The sequence below is a fragment of the Lissotriton vulgaris genome, chromosome 5 (genome assembly GCF_964263255.1).
Source record: "Lissotriton vulgaris chromosome 5, aLisVul1.2, whole genome shotgun sequence".
Lineage (NCBI taxonomy): Eukaryota > Metazoa > Chordata > Amphibia > Caudata > Salamandridae > Lissotriton > Lissotriton vulgaris.
The window spans coordinates 1,605,020,517-1,605,035,854 of NC_141693.1; the positions used below are offsets into that span (position 1 = coordinate 1,605,020,517).

Here is a 15,338-nt window from a genome sequence, read left to right on the forward strand (position 1 = left end):
AGTACTATCTTTTTGGGGGGGGGGGGGGGGGGGGGAGTACCTACATTTTCTTCCTCTGAAAAATTGGGACCCCGGATGTACCTGTTCCAGGTATTTAGTGCCTCAAAATATCCAGGAAACCTGTTGATGGAAATCATTACTATCTCTTACCAAGTTACACTCTTCGGAACCTCACGCAAGATCAAATATTCTTTATTAATCAGAAAAACCCCTTGGACTGCATCCCTTCGAGCTTGCAATATCAATACAGCAGGGCACAAACCGTACAAGTGTACATCATGTCTATAGAAATGAACCGTTGGTGCAGCTGTACACAGTACATAAAGACATGCACAGTACATACAGGCACACATGTATAGTACATAAACGAGCATATACTGCACAGGCGTGCACAGACATGCATAATCCATGTAAACGTGCACGGTCAATACAGATCTGCACAGTCCGCCCAAAGTTGAAGTGTCTGTACAAACACTGTCCTTTAACCCTTCAAGTAAATGTGCACAGACAAACATTTTAAAAAGAAAGAGGAAAAACTGTATTGTTCGGTTGGCAGTAATAGAAGGAATTATTTGGGAAGGAAAAATGTAAAAATATCAGCTGTTTTGGTAGGAGTCCTGCGAGTTTCCCTCATAACTACATGTAGTATGCGTGTATACATAAAGACATGCACAGACTGAGCAAGCCTCCACTCTGTGCAAGTACGCTAAGTCCAAACAGGCATGTGCAATCCATCTAGACATGCAGTTCTGTACAACCATGAGCGGTCCATCCCGCCTGTTGACAGTCAGTTTGGTTTCTGCTTCTCGAGGAACTTAAGGAAGAGTCCGTGACCAGGACGGCCTGGCGACCAGTGACTCCGGTACCAGATGCGGTAGGTGAGGTGCCAAAACAGGGTTCCTAGTGCAGCCCCCACAATCTTGTGAGAATACTCATGAAAGTAGATAACAGTGCAGAACAGCATGAAGTTCCAGAGAGCCAGCAAGGTGGTATTCAGCAGGAAGATCAGTCGTAGAGGGACACCTGCCTCAGCTCCCCGTGCAGTCAGGTAGCGGTGGAAGACAGCCATTTCCTCAGACAGTGTCAGGCAGCAGTAGGTCAACATGAAGGCATGGCCCGAGACATCGTAGCCATGCCATCGGTGGCCCTCCCGGATACACGAGGACTTGTCCTGGAGGTGTCCAAGCAGCAGCAGCCCGTCTGGGACTGGCTGGTAGCAGGAACCTGTGACGTTCTCAATCAGCAGGAAGAGCTGGCCTGACAAGAACCAAATTGCAGCACCCACCGCCAGACGGCTGAGGTGGCGTAGGGTGAGGAGTATGCTCCCGCTGGCAGAGTAGGACATCGGCAGGATGAAGCCCCCCACAAAAAGGCAGGTCCAGCCCCACGCCGATTGGACAAACTTACTGCAGAGAGAGAAAGGAAAATGGTTAGGAGAGCTTGGGATGCACACGAACAAGCACACATGTCCCTTGTTGAGTCTAACAGGATAGGCAAGAGGCGGCATTAGCACGTCCACAGTAAGCAAGGCTCATTTTGTAAAGCAATCTCATCATTTAAATGTTTGCCAGGTGCACTAGCGACAACTTAATCTTCGTACAGCTTTTAGTTCCACAGTATCCCAAATGATATGCACTTGTCTTAATACTCATTCTTTGAGTACCTACCTTGTGAATGGTAACAGAAAAGAAAAGAACAAATATACCTATCAACCAGTTTATGCATCACCATATTCAAACTGTAGAAAACATGATAAATGGAGTGGAAATTCCAGTAACTCTTCACCCACAACTTAGAAGTGGTCACAATCAATTAGGACTTTTCAAAACCCATTTAATAACTTCTGTGATTAGCCCATGTTATACAGTTGTCTGGGAGAACCGTTTGATTGATTGATGTATTGCTCCTCTGGTAGGCAAAGATGCAGATGAAAACTGGCATGGGTACGTGGAGGACAAAAAAATGTAAGTGGATAATCAATGCGGAGCCACCGTGGGCATCGCAATTGAAAGACATCAGTTTTACCAAGCTTATCAAGTAGTTAGAGAAAATGTAGAAGAGTCTGCAACATTCCTAATTTCAACTAGATTCAACTTGTGTTCATTGACAGCGATGGAATGGTTTTCTGTAATGTACAAAAGTGCAGAAATGGCTATAGTGCTAAAAAAAATCCTACAGTAGAAATAGTGACAACAAAGACAACAAGGAGTGTTAAACATTCTGCTAAAAGAGTCCTCTACAAGGTGATTTTAATTTGGAAAAATTATGACAAAACAAAAGTTAAAGGGAAATCAATCAATGAGATAGGGTGCAACAGTTCTTGAAATGGTACGTTATAGCAGTGGTTCGGGAAAAAATTGTCATTTTGCATGTTTTTTGTAAACACTCACAAAGAGTGTTTGCTTTGGAAGACCTAGACGTAAGTAAATACATGGAGTATTTGATTTTTATGGCAGAACTGTTCACTTTGTAAGATAAGATATGTCAGTCCAAATGTTTTAAGAGTAGCTTTAGGTATAAACAAAGAAACACGATGTTACACAACACAGACCCAACGGCAGGCCCTCTGCTGCAAAAATAATGTATCAAAGGGAGAAACCATGTCATTGTGCTATTTAAGGATAGGAATGCAGAAACAAATGTGTGCATAGTGAACAAAGGAGTAAACAAACATTTTGGAGGAGGATTTACTTTAAATGTGCCACTTAACCCATACAGAACAAAGTGTTTTTGTGTTAAGGATTACACCCTCACATGCATAATGTAAGAGTACACGTGTGTTATGCTTAGAATTGGAAGAACTTTGTGTTTTTGAGCATGAAAATTATTGTAGTTAAAGCTAAAATTAGCAACATTCCATTGTCAACTGAGAAAGTGGATCGGCTAAAGCAGCTGCATACAGACACATGGATTAGGGACAAACTAGGGACAGTGTCACACATCTCAAAACGAATCATGACATCAAAAAGCCTCAAGCAGGAGTGTTTCCTTGCCCAGATCCCTTTTAATCTCTTTTTGGCTGATCTGCCTGGGGAGCTGGACAGCTATGTATCCCACGCTCCAAAACTGGGAAACAAGTTAATGTCAAACTTGCTATATGCAGATGACCTGGTTTTAATCAGTCGGACACCAATTGGACTTCAGCAACTACTAAACACAACAAGCAGTTTTTCTAGCTGGAACTCCCTCAAGATAAACCTCAAGAAGACCAAAATTATGGCAGTCAATTACCACAAAAAGAAGATCAATAACTAGTTTCTTGATGGCCAACGTGAATCGAGTACAAAGTTACAAATACCTGGGAATACTAATGGATCTTAATAGCTCATTCAAACTTAAGCTAGAGTCCATGCGAAGAAAGGGGACCACAACGTATTTAGCACTGAAGTCACTGAAGAGACGACTTCCCGACCTCAAGCTTGAACCCCTTTCACAGGTCCTGAGGCCAAATTGCTGCCGACATTGACATTGGGAGTGAGGATCTAAAAGGTAAAGATGCAGCAGTTTTAGATGTCATAATAGCCAACTCCTACAGAGCAATATTCCATCTCCCAAAATATGTCTACCCGGCTAAAATCCGGTTAGAATTTGGGAGTCAAAGACAAACAGTGGAAAGAAGGAGTACCTACGTTAAAAGTTAGCACAAAATCTGAAGTGCTGAGGAAGGATCTTTAAACTCCCACCTTTGGAAAGCTTTGCACAATCAAGAAAAATGTCCAGCCTGGGATTATCTGTTTGACTCTATTGAGTTACTGGGCCTGTCCAAACTTTGGGCTGTTCCAACGGATCATCTTTCTTTATAAAAAGCGGTGAGAAAAACAACATCTATGCTATCTGTTTTAGAAGACAAAGCAATTCTTACTAAAAAGGTATATGGCTGGATAGGGCTCAGTGACTATGTAAGGCCAAAACCCCAAGCCTACTTAAGATAAGCAGGAAGGAAAACTTTCTAAGGTTGCGCTTGGGGGTAATTGCGATCAATCCCACTCTTCCACCATGGGAAAGGAAAGGAGGCACTCCAACTTGTCGTTTATGCGGAAGTGGGAAGGAAGACATCATTCACGTAATCTGCAACTATCCCAACTTAAAGGACATAAGATGCGCCCTGCTACGTCCCTTTTTTAGGTATTACGGCATCTGGTCCTGTAGGCAGGCAGTGAAGCTTTGCTTCAATCCTTTTGACGTCTAGCTTAACTGCTGGCGAACAAATTTTTTGAGATGGTAACTAAGAGACTTAAAACCCTGTTGTTATCTGAAACACGCTAAAATGCTTCTTAAGTGTATAAATTCCCTATCTTGTATTAGTTGTACTTGCACTTTAATCACCAAGCCTCTAACTTGGACAATGGACCTGGTTAAGCTGTGCCATCCGACTTGAGAAGTTGTGGTAGACATTGCAGTTAGTACTAAATGAGACGTAAAAGTTTATGAGAATCTCTTTTAAAACAGCTGATTGTATGCATTAGGAATATGCAATTGTTGACCTTTTTATTTATGCAGCTTTTAATAGTTTTTATATGTATTTATCTGTGTTCAATGGGAATCTTTTTGTCATGTATTTGCAAAGATTTTAATTAATCAAGAAAAATAAAATATGATCTTATCTTAACTAAGCAAGTGATAAAAACAGACGTTGGTGCTCTGTTGGGATCATCAAACTGTTGGTGTGTCCCCATCATTGTTCCCTTTTTTATAGCTAGGAAAAGAGGGGGTACCTGAGAGTGTGCGTGGACCTGTTTAGTGACAAGCATATCGTCATAATGGGCTGCTATACACTTCGACATATACAAGTAAAGCTTACTAACTTTAATACAATATTTTAAGAACACAGGATTTCACAACTTGGTTTCATCAAATTAAACTAAATGCATGTTCATGGCCGCTTTCATTAGACCCAAGGGACATTTGAATTTTTGCTGCATGCCATTTGGCCTAGGCTCTGCTGCAATTTCATTTCAAAGAATAACTCCTCGTTTCAAGGTTTAAACGTGCAAGCATTTCAGAATGATGAACTAAACTGTGCATCAATGCACATGAAAGCAATTGGATTTTATGAGAAATCTAGATTAGAAATCAGGATAGCGGGTTGAACCTTAAACAAGAAAAGTGTAAATATATCCTGAAAACATACTCCTGCACCAGACGCAACCACTGGGTGATGTAGAATGACTTTCCAAATTTGTTGAGGAAAGATCAACAAGCATTTACAATGCAATGGCCTCGTCTTTGTTAAAGTTAGAGCTATTGGCATTGCAAATGTTATTGTTTTCATTTATTGTTTTTTTTTAAACCAATAAATGTATGGTATTGTCATTTACAATGGCAATAGGTAAGCATTATAGAGTAGTAGAGAGTATTAGCAGTTATTAATAGTTAGTAGAGAGTGACTAGTTGATTAATAGAGAGTGTACTTGTATAGAGTAGAGTAAGAGTGAGTTGTAGGCGATAGTAGTTAGTGAGTAGTGTAGATTAGTGGAGAGTAGTATAGAGTGAGTAGTAGATAGTGTGTAGCGAGCGTGTAGGATTTAGTGAGTAGTAGAGACAGAGTAGAAGTGAGTAATGAAAATTACTAGATAGAAATAAATGTAGTGTAGTGAGTTATAGATAGTATATGGAGTAGTATATCTATTTAGAATAGTGAGTAGCAAATGACTTTTAAAATAAAGTATATATTAGAGAGCAGTAGTTAGTTAGTACTTTTTAGTATTAGAGTGTAGTACAGAGTAGTAGAGTAGTAGAGAGTGAGTATAAAATTGTGGATAGTGTAATTTAGTGAGTTGTGAGGAGTTTGACTTGAATGTAGTAGAGAGTAGTTAGAGGGTGTATTAGAGTGTGATTAGTTGAGTTAGTAGTAGAGTCTGAATTAAGAGTATTAGAGAGCAACGGTCTTGCCTTTGCAAACGTTAGAGCTATTGGTATTGTAAATGACAACATTTTTATTTATGTGTTGGTTTTTTAAAACAGATAAATACATGGCATTGTCATTTACAAAGCCAATTGCTTAATCCCTCGCAAACGCCACACACAAACACACAGACCCACACAGAGCCCCACACACATACACACCTACAGAGCCACACACATAGCCTCACACACAGAGCCACACACAGCCACACCCACACCCCCCCACACACACACACACACAGCCACACACAGCCACATACTCACACACAGCCACATACACACACAGCCACACACACAGCCACACACACACACACCCACACACACAGAGCCACATACACAAACACAGAGCCTAATTCCAAGAGCCAAGCAGACTCCATCCATCCAGTCAACTAGCGGGTGACTCAATCTATGCATCAACCCACTGGCCAGCTCCATGGATCCACCTGTTGACTAATGCGCCAACTGACTCTTTCACCCATCCATTGGCCAGCTCCATCTTCTATCCATTCACCCATCCACTTACCACATCCAGACATATACCCACCTACTGAATTGTCCATCCAAAATGCAAATCCACCCATCCAACACCTAACTCAATTCAACCCTCCACTGGCTCAAACCAACAATAAAACGCCTTCCAACCACCCAGTGACTCGTGCATTCCACTAACTCCATCAATGTAACCACCATTCAACTCCAACCACCCACTAACTCATGCATCCACTGAACTCCTTCAACCACTGACTCCATCCACCTAACCACCAATCAACTCCTTCCACCCACTGACTCCATCCACCCAACCACCACTGAACTCCTTCCACCCACTGACTCAATACACCCATCCTTTAAACAAACCACATCGGGAAGCATTCTATAATGTTTGGTGGCGTTATTGAGACATACAATGACATAATTTACCTAGTGGCTGCTTTAAACAAATTCCTATGATCAGAAGTGTGGTGGGCACTAAACAGTGGCAGTGCAACAATAAGTGTAGTGGTTCTACTGGCGAATTAATAATCAAAGCACCTCCGAAGTATTATTTAATTGATAAAAATAAACGTGTCCTGTGTTTCCAATAATTAGCAGAAGGGCCACAGAAGAAGCAGTCCCCAGTGAAAGCTACTGCAACCCCAGCCCTGACGTCCTGCAGCGACAGGGTCGGAGCTGGGGCACGGGGTAATCGGGGGCACAAAAGGTCAAGGAAAGGACACTGCGGGTCCCCGTCTTGGCCTGTGTACCTTGGTCTCTGCAGGTAGGAAGCAGTGGAGATTTCCAGTGCGCTCAGCATCAGTGGAAAGCGCCTCCACGGGGAGCAGTGTTGTTAAGGAGGCACTATGGCGTGTCACTCCACAGGGACTCGCCTTCCCGCACCCTAGCTCAGGGCAGCAGACGTTCCTGGCCGGAGAGGTGGGGCAACTGCCACCAAAGTACAACCTTAATGAGGCTACACAAATATACAGATATGAAATCACGTGCCATGCAACTTTGAGTCTTCGAGTCCTTACCAAATTACAATACTGGTTTAGGTGACTGAGTGCATGAAAAAGTGGCAGAACTCACACTAAAACCACGAAGCCGGCCAGCTGCAGCCCCTAACGCCTCATCAGCAGGAACACAGTTGCACCGTTTGGCTCTCAGCCCGCCTGCAAAAACTCTACATCTTTGCTTGCAGAAGTTGCGCCTGGTGCCTGTCACACCCTGCCATGCACAGCGTCTGCACACGCAGCCGCTCCAATCAGTCCCCAAAATTCCCCAACTCACCTTTACCAGCACCCTCTGGGGTGCCCACCGGAACCGCGTACCAAGTTTGGTAAACTTTGCGTACTCCCCGCTCGGCGCCAAAGGGACAACAACTCAGCAAAGCGCGCCCTGCCTGCTGTCCTGGGGACGATGAACAAGTGCCTGCAAACATCCACGTTTCACAGTAGTAGCCAGGGCAAGGGAGGTCTACACTCACCTCATCTGTCCAGGCTGCGACCCGGCCCCCTCCTGCAACAGGGCTCCTCTCCTCAGCCCCCAAGTCGTCCCCCTTCCCTCCTATCGCTCCTCGGGGTCGCTCTCCGTGCTTCAGGTGATTCAAGTCAAACAGTCTCTCTCACACGCCCTCCCAAAAAGAAAAAAAACGGAGGCACAGGCACGGAAGGGAGAGGAAATATGCAGGAAGCTGCAGCAGCAGTTAGTCAGGCACAGGAGGAGAGAGGGGTGCGGACACCAGGGCAGAGTCCCCTGGTGTTACCTCTTACCCTGCTCTGCTGGGGAGCACTTTCCCTGCTTCTGGCAATATCCCTGACTTCTTTCATGTTTCCCGAAATGTCTATTCTGTACCATTTCAAATTACTTGTGTATATTTGTTTTTCCCCAAAACAGATAAGAATACTTTGTAATTTTGTTAGGGGTGGGACACACGCAGCAAGATAATTCACTTTACACACTCGTACAAGCATGTTCTGTGATATCTGTTTGTCCTAAATTAACATTTTGTCACACTCTCAGACCCTTTTTCTCTCTTTACCTTCCCTCCTTGCTTAAAAATCTACGAAAACAAACCTTAAACAAATATTGAATGAGAACAAAATGAAGTTTTGCCTCTTCTTCCAGTTTTTAGGTTTTTTTTGCCCAAGAGGGGCCAGTTTGTCTGCGCTTGATTGGGATGCGAGGAATGTTTTCAAATGTGTGTGTGTTGAGCCGTCACAGTGTAGGCTTGCAGGGTAAAGAGTCACATCTGTGTGTGACACTGAGCCAATCCGACAAACCCTGCCCTGGAGACACAGAAAACAAGTGCATAGTGGAATACGCTGTCATCCAATCATGAACGGAATTGGAGTTCATGCCAACATTCAATGGGCTTCGTGCAAAACAAAAGTACTCGTGGGTGATGAGCGATACGTTATGGCGGGCTGCAGGCAAATGAAGCCTCTTACTCCAACAGGGTCAAAAGTGGGTCACACGAGTAAACCAAAGTCCTGAGGACGCCGTCAGAGCTAATGTGGCTCGCCCTTACTGTGAAAACCGGAAGTGTGTGAGATGTGGGAGGTGAACCAGAATAGATATAGAGAGGGGACTTCGGAGGCGAGGTCCCGTATGTCATGTGTGCGAGGTAAACAAACGCTGAGATGAATAAAGTTATGTGCTAATAAACAATCTGGAAAGTAAAGTGAAAATGTGGGGTAAAAAAGTGGAAACAACCAAATAAATGACCGCAACATGTCAAAACGGAACATTTTGAAAGAGCGCCAGACAGACAAGAAAAAAAGTTAGTCGAGAAATGGAGCATCAGGAAACGTCACTAAGCCCCGTCCTTTGCAGACTGGGGGGCGTGTTTTCCTTTCTCCCCTCTTCTCCATTGGCTGGAATGTAAACAACGGGTGTGTTTTTGACTTGTTGTTTACCATTCCAGCCAATGGAAAAGTGGAAAGAACAAACCTAAAAAACACGCCCCCAATCCGAAAAAGACGGGTCTTATATGGAAAGAATGACATCACTGAGACCTCTTCTCCAATGACTGGCTGTCGTTTACCCTCGCTACTCAGAGTCATTAAGTCTCGCTGGTGAGACTGTGCATGTGCGCAGCCTACGCTAGCCGAGACCTAAAAAGGGGCTCAAGATTAGCTCGGATAGTGAATTTCGTCCCACACACAAACTGCCTAAAATTAAAAATTCCCCACTAACATGTCAATGCTTCTTTTTCGACAACAAAATCATTGGATTCTGCCCCATCAATGCTCTTGAGGCATAGGTAACTGTAACTTCTATCATCTTTCTCCTGGATTTGGACTGCTCCTAGTCTATGATTACTGGCACCTGAAGCAGCAATGGTGTGACAGTGGGTGTCCGACTGTTTCAAGGAGGGACCATAACTCTTTCTTTCTTCAACTTAGCAAAATTATTCATACACACAACTGCAATTAAACATGGAGATGCACATACTCGTGGCCTTTTCTGCAGTATTTGCAATTTATTTAGTGTAGCAGTTCTTCAGTATGAGGAATAGAACCTCACAATACATTCTTTTAATTTTACACCCTCTCGTTTTGATTTGGTTTTCAGGGTAATATATATCATAATTTACATTCTCACCCGTAATTGTGAGACTAGTTTTCTTCAGAAACATCTATTCGCACCAAAGGGATGGTGTCCTTCCAATATTTTACATTTATGAATTTATTTGCAGCCTTATATAGCGCAAACCAGACACATAAGATATTAGAGTGCCTTACATAGGTGATAAACTGAACAATAGTAATGTTGGAAAGGGTAAAATAAAAGTGTAAATATAACCTAATATTTATTTTAGAAGTACATTTCATTTGTTGTTCTTTGGAAAAGTTAGTGAGTTGGTCACTGAATAAATGTAGAAGCTGAGGGCAAACCAAAAGTGAGAGAAAAAAGGCAAGTTCAGAAAATACTATAAATGGCTATACAACTCGAGATACCGGTGCAGTTGTCTAGAGATAGATGGTTTACGACAGAGACTAAATATGCCCCAAAGTTTCAGTCCCAGATATGTGCAAACTAGGGGAGCAGCATGGCGAGGAAGAAATTAAATGCAAACAGGAAAGTTTGTTGGCCCAAGTGACTTTGGGATTTTACTGTTTAAAAGGTTGAGTGCTTGGAGTTCTCAATCTTTTGCATTTATTTGAAGGGGTGAAGGAGGAAGACATTATGGCCCTAATTATGATGATGGCCGGAAAGCCAACCGACATTTCGCCGGAAGCTTTCTGCCCGACATCATAGGTTTCGGTCTGACAGCTGCATAAAGATACTGAAAGTCTGAGGGAAACACGCAGGTGAATTCTGCTCTGGCTCCGATGGGTTCGCCGTCATAGCTGCGGGCAGAATTGTGATCCTAAAATGATAGCGGAGTCAGCCTCAGCTCCACCATCGGTATTACGATGTTGCTTTCCACCTGTCCTTGGATGGCTTCCACCCACCATGAAAAGGATAGAAAGTGATTTGGGGGCCCCTAGCAGGACCCCTGTCCCCCTGGCCCTGTTGCAGCTTGTGCTGCGGCCTTTTTCCAGCTGCCCCAGAAGCTGAAATAGGAAAATGGATGTTTACGACCACAGTTGCATCCTAATGCTGGGGTAGAACCGCTGACTAATAGTCAGGTTGTTCCATTCCGCTACGGTGTCGGTCGGACGCTCGTCCAACCGACATCATAATCAGCCCAATGTCTCTAGACCTGAGACATTCTTCTGTGGAACTGATCCAAAAGAGAGGCAAGCCTGTATTGCAGTGCAAATCACACCACCTATTATCACTAGTTGATGAAGGAATCAAACTGTTATGCTAAAGTATTGGCAAGCTAACTGCGCTGCCTTTCCTGGCAAACACATCTTGACTCATCAGGGTTCATAACAGAGAGTGCCGAAAGAATGAACCACTATGACCATGTATCTGCTAGGTGTATGCTAAAAGCATAAAGGTGTAGCATCGTGCTACAAATAATCACAGACTATGGTTGTAGTTTACTGGAGCTTTATTTAATGCTTCCTGCTCGGTCCCTGTCCCTACTCTAACTGTCCTGGTTCCTGTCCCTGGCTCCTCCCGTTCCTGCTCCTCCCTTTAACTCCACCCCCAACCACTAGACTACATCACACAAACCTACATCTCCCCCTTTCTTAACAAAATGAACTTAATTTCCACAGTGTTCGCAATTCTTCAATCCACCACACGGGTTGGCGGACAGCCTGTTCTTCAAGCATCAGTAGTGTTGAATCTGTGGTGGTCCTGACTTTGGTCAATCTTTCCGTTGTCTTAACCAAGGCGTCCTTGACTACGGGACTGCACTTTTGAGAATGCAACCCATTGCGTATGGGCTGCTTATTCTCTAGTTATTCTCTAGTTCCGCAGTTGTCAAGGTTCTTTCTAGTTGTGTGACTGCTACTGGCTCAGCTCGGCAGTGGCAGTCTGCTTTCCTTGGTGACTCTTGTTCTATTGATGATCGATCTCCTTCAGGAGTGGACGATGTTCTGGTTCTCTTCCGAGCTCCCACCTGTAAGGTTATTTCTCTTTGTCTTGTCAGGTTGGTAGCAGCACTGTTCTTCTGTTCACCGTCAGGCATGCCAGACGTTAATGTATTATCTGAAATGGGTGTCTTGGCTTGATTCTTGGACTCGTTTGCTGCCTCTGTTTGTCTCTCCCACTCGTGTTTGAGACTGGCGAACCCCTTGACCCTCCGGTCATGTACCTGTTTCTCTCTCATTTGGTGACAAGCTATCTCTGTCACCACATTTGGTCCTCCTCGCAGGGTGACAGGATAGTCCTTTTCCACCTGGTAGATGCTGTCCCATCTCTTTGTTTTCCTTCCGTCAGTTCTTTGAGTCAGCCTCGCTGACCCCATCAGGGGTGACGGTATATGGCTCATGTCTTGATATGGCGATGACTGACATGACATGTTGTCCTTTGGTTCTATTGTGCGTATGGGTAATTGATGCCATGAACGTGGTCGGGACCATGATTTTGTTGACCCGAGTGATCGGACAGACATGCTTTCCGAATCGGAGGAGTCGTTCGCCGATTCCCTTTGAGAACGTTCCTTTGAGGGCGTCTTGACTGGTAAGTTTATTGAGTTGGTAGTCTGTGATGATATGCTCCTGGAGTCGGAGCTATCTGCGAGACATTCCTTTGGGTACGTCTCATTATGTGTCTTCTGTGTTGTTGCGGTGGAGAGGTTGTTTGCTAACCACACGTTTACTTCTTTAGTTTGATCCTGGAACATTTGGTCTTTACCCCTCTCACGGGACATCAATTGTCTCTTCTCCGTTTTCTCATTGTCATAACTGTCTTGAGTGCACATGCCTCTCCCTTTCCGGTGTCCGAGTGGCTTACCACTCCTCATGTGGTTAGTTTCTTCTTCTCGCTTGTTGGGTGTACTGACGTCCGTGCCATTGGGGTGATGTGTCTCACTGCTTGATGCTTCCTCGGACTCATCTACAGACTTTGGTGAATAGTGGGAGGATGCCCGGAGATGTTCGTGTGCCGATTTCCGGTGTTGACGGGATTGGTCCCGTCTTCTGTAGTTTGTCTTTCTTGCCCTCTTATTGGGCAGGCTGCCATCTTGTCCATGGGTGTGATCTGTCCCACTTGACACTTCATCTGCTTCATAACCGTTTTCACCATCGGTTGACTGACTCCTTGAGGTTGAGTAACTCCGTGAGGTTGTATCAGTACCACCATCTGTTGACTGACTCCTTGAGGTTGAATAACTCCGTGAGGTTGTATAAGTGCCGCTATCGCAATCTTGACTCATCCTGGTCTTTTGAATTGTTGACTTGGAGTATTCCATGACGCTTTGTCTCTTGTTTCGTCTTGGCTCTGATCTGCCTTCACCCTCCCTCCTTTCGGTTTTGTTTGTTTCTTGGGCCTTGTCCCCAGACATGAGGGGTGCCTCTTTCCAGACATCCTTGTGTCTTGCATTTGAGTGCACGTCTTTTGATAAGTCTCTTGCTTTGACCCGCACTCCAACCTCGGCCCCTCTGATGATTCTCTTTAGCGACCACTGCCCCTGGAGAATCTTGCGCTTCGTGTCTGCGCTTGAACAGCCTTCGATTATCCGGAGCCGAACTGCTTCTTCATTCGTAAATGTATTGAAGTAGCAGCAAGGTACCAAACTTTGCAACCGGGTGATGAATTTAGGCAATGGTTCTCCTGGTTCCTGTCGTGCTGTGGTGAATGCGATTCGAGCATGATCTACGTCCGCCTGTGCATGGAAATGGGAACGTAGCTTCTCTTGGAGTCTTTCATAGGTCTCTGTGTCCTTTTCAGGAAATGTTCTAATCAAAAACGTCGGCCCTCAAAAGCTACTAGCTGGAGGAGTAGTATCAGACATTTTCTATCTCTTCGCTCCCCAATAGCTTCAAGAAAATCGCCTAGTGATTCCAGCCACCGGTTCCATTCGAGACCCAAACTCCGAGTGTCAGTCTGTGTCACTGGGGGCGCACTTCAATGCAGGGATTAGACCGTTGAGGTGCTTTTCCCGCTGCCATGAGGGAGAAAGATTCTGATCTGCTCCGGTCACAGGGCTGTTCACTCTGCTCCTGTTACCTTTAACTGTTTGTCTTCACGTGGTGCCAAACGTTTACTTTGGCGCTTGTCTTTTGCTCGTACTCATTACCTTCGGGATCTGCATTTGCTTGTGCTCGCTGACTTCGGAGCTTGTGATCATCCGTGCTTGTTTATATTCAGTGCAGTCTTGCTTGTTTCCGGCACCGACTTGTGCTTGGCGCGCTGTGAATCGTGTAGGTGCCAGTACTCGTTGCTAACAGTTGCTTTCGTTCATTCCCTTCCTTGTCACCTGTATTAGTGCGTGTTTGTGTTCACCGTTTACTTTACTTGTCTATGACATTTGATGGTGCTTATTTCATCAGGCTGATGCGTATTCTTTCACTGCGCCTGCCACGGCTTGTTCGCTAGTGTGTATCAATGTTTGCTCCTTCTCTTTTGCCAATATCTGTTCATTTAGGTTTGCCAAGACTGGTTCCTTATTGTTCATTTGTAGGTATCAATGCTTGTTTCATTTCTATTACTAATGCTTGTTTTCTCTTTACCTTTGTTCGTGATTATTTATTGTGAATCCTTGCACGTGCTTGTTGTGCTGTTGTGGTTTTACTTATTGCCTTTATCTGCCTCTCGCATTTACCAATGCTTGTTGGATTGCTGCCACTTTGAACTTGTCAATGTTTGTTCGTTTCCATCCACCAGTGCTTGTTTCCTTCAAGACTTGCGGTTGCTCGTGTTTGTTCGTACGTGAAATTTGCATTTGCTTGTGTGTGTTTCTTACTGCACCTCTTGCATGTGCTCGGGCTTGTTTGACGTCTTTCTCTTGTGTTCACTTGTGCCTGTTTTCTTGTTGCACCTCTCGCATTTGCTTGTGCTTATTTGTGTTCGCTTGTTACTTCTATCTACCTCTTGCACTTGCATGTGCTTGTTTTCTTTTATCTTTCTTGCATTTTCTAATGCTTGATTCAATACAGGTGCCAATGCTTGTTTTCGTCAAACTGGAGATTGCCTGACTCCAAGATGGCCACCCATGCACTTCACAGGGGTGTCCTTATCAACCGCCTGACTCTAAAATGGCCGCCACAAAGTAGTTCTCAGCACCCACGAGGTCTCATTCACTGCCGGCTCACTCGGTCTCACAGGGCACTCACCGAGCGTTCCTCCTTCGGATAGCAGCACTTACACAGCCTCAGCTTCAGGATCCAGGCTGCTCTCACCTTCAGGTAGGCCAGGAACACGCTCCGGTCTCTCCTTCCCGTCGCGTGCCGTTCCCCACGCATCGGGGGTGAGACCCGATGTTGGCAGAATCGGCGCTTTCACTCCGGCGCCTCCGCAGGGGTCCCTTGCTCTCCCGGACTCTCCCCTCTTCCTCGAGGCATTTCAGAAGGGCTGAGGTGGGCTCTCAGCTCCTTCTTGGCCACCGCAATCTC

The 15,338-nt window shown here is 44.7% G+C and overlaps 1 protein-coding gene across 1 annotated transcript in view; it reads right to left on the reverse strand.

Annotated features, from left to right (window-relative positions):
• Positions 1-770: 770 nt before the first annotated feature.
• FITM1 (fat storage inducing transmembrane protein 1) overlaps positions 771-15,338 on the reverse strand; it is a 132,614-nt gene continuing 118,046 nt past the window's right edge. Inside the window, exon 2 of the mRNA XM_086920435.1 lies at positions 771-1,406. Within this exon, the coding sequence (XP_086776561.1) occupies positions 788-1,406 (619 nt within the window). The 3' untranslated portion in view covers positions 771-787. The remainder of the gene's footprint in view (positions 1,407-15,338) is intronic.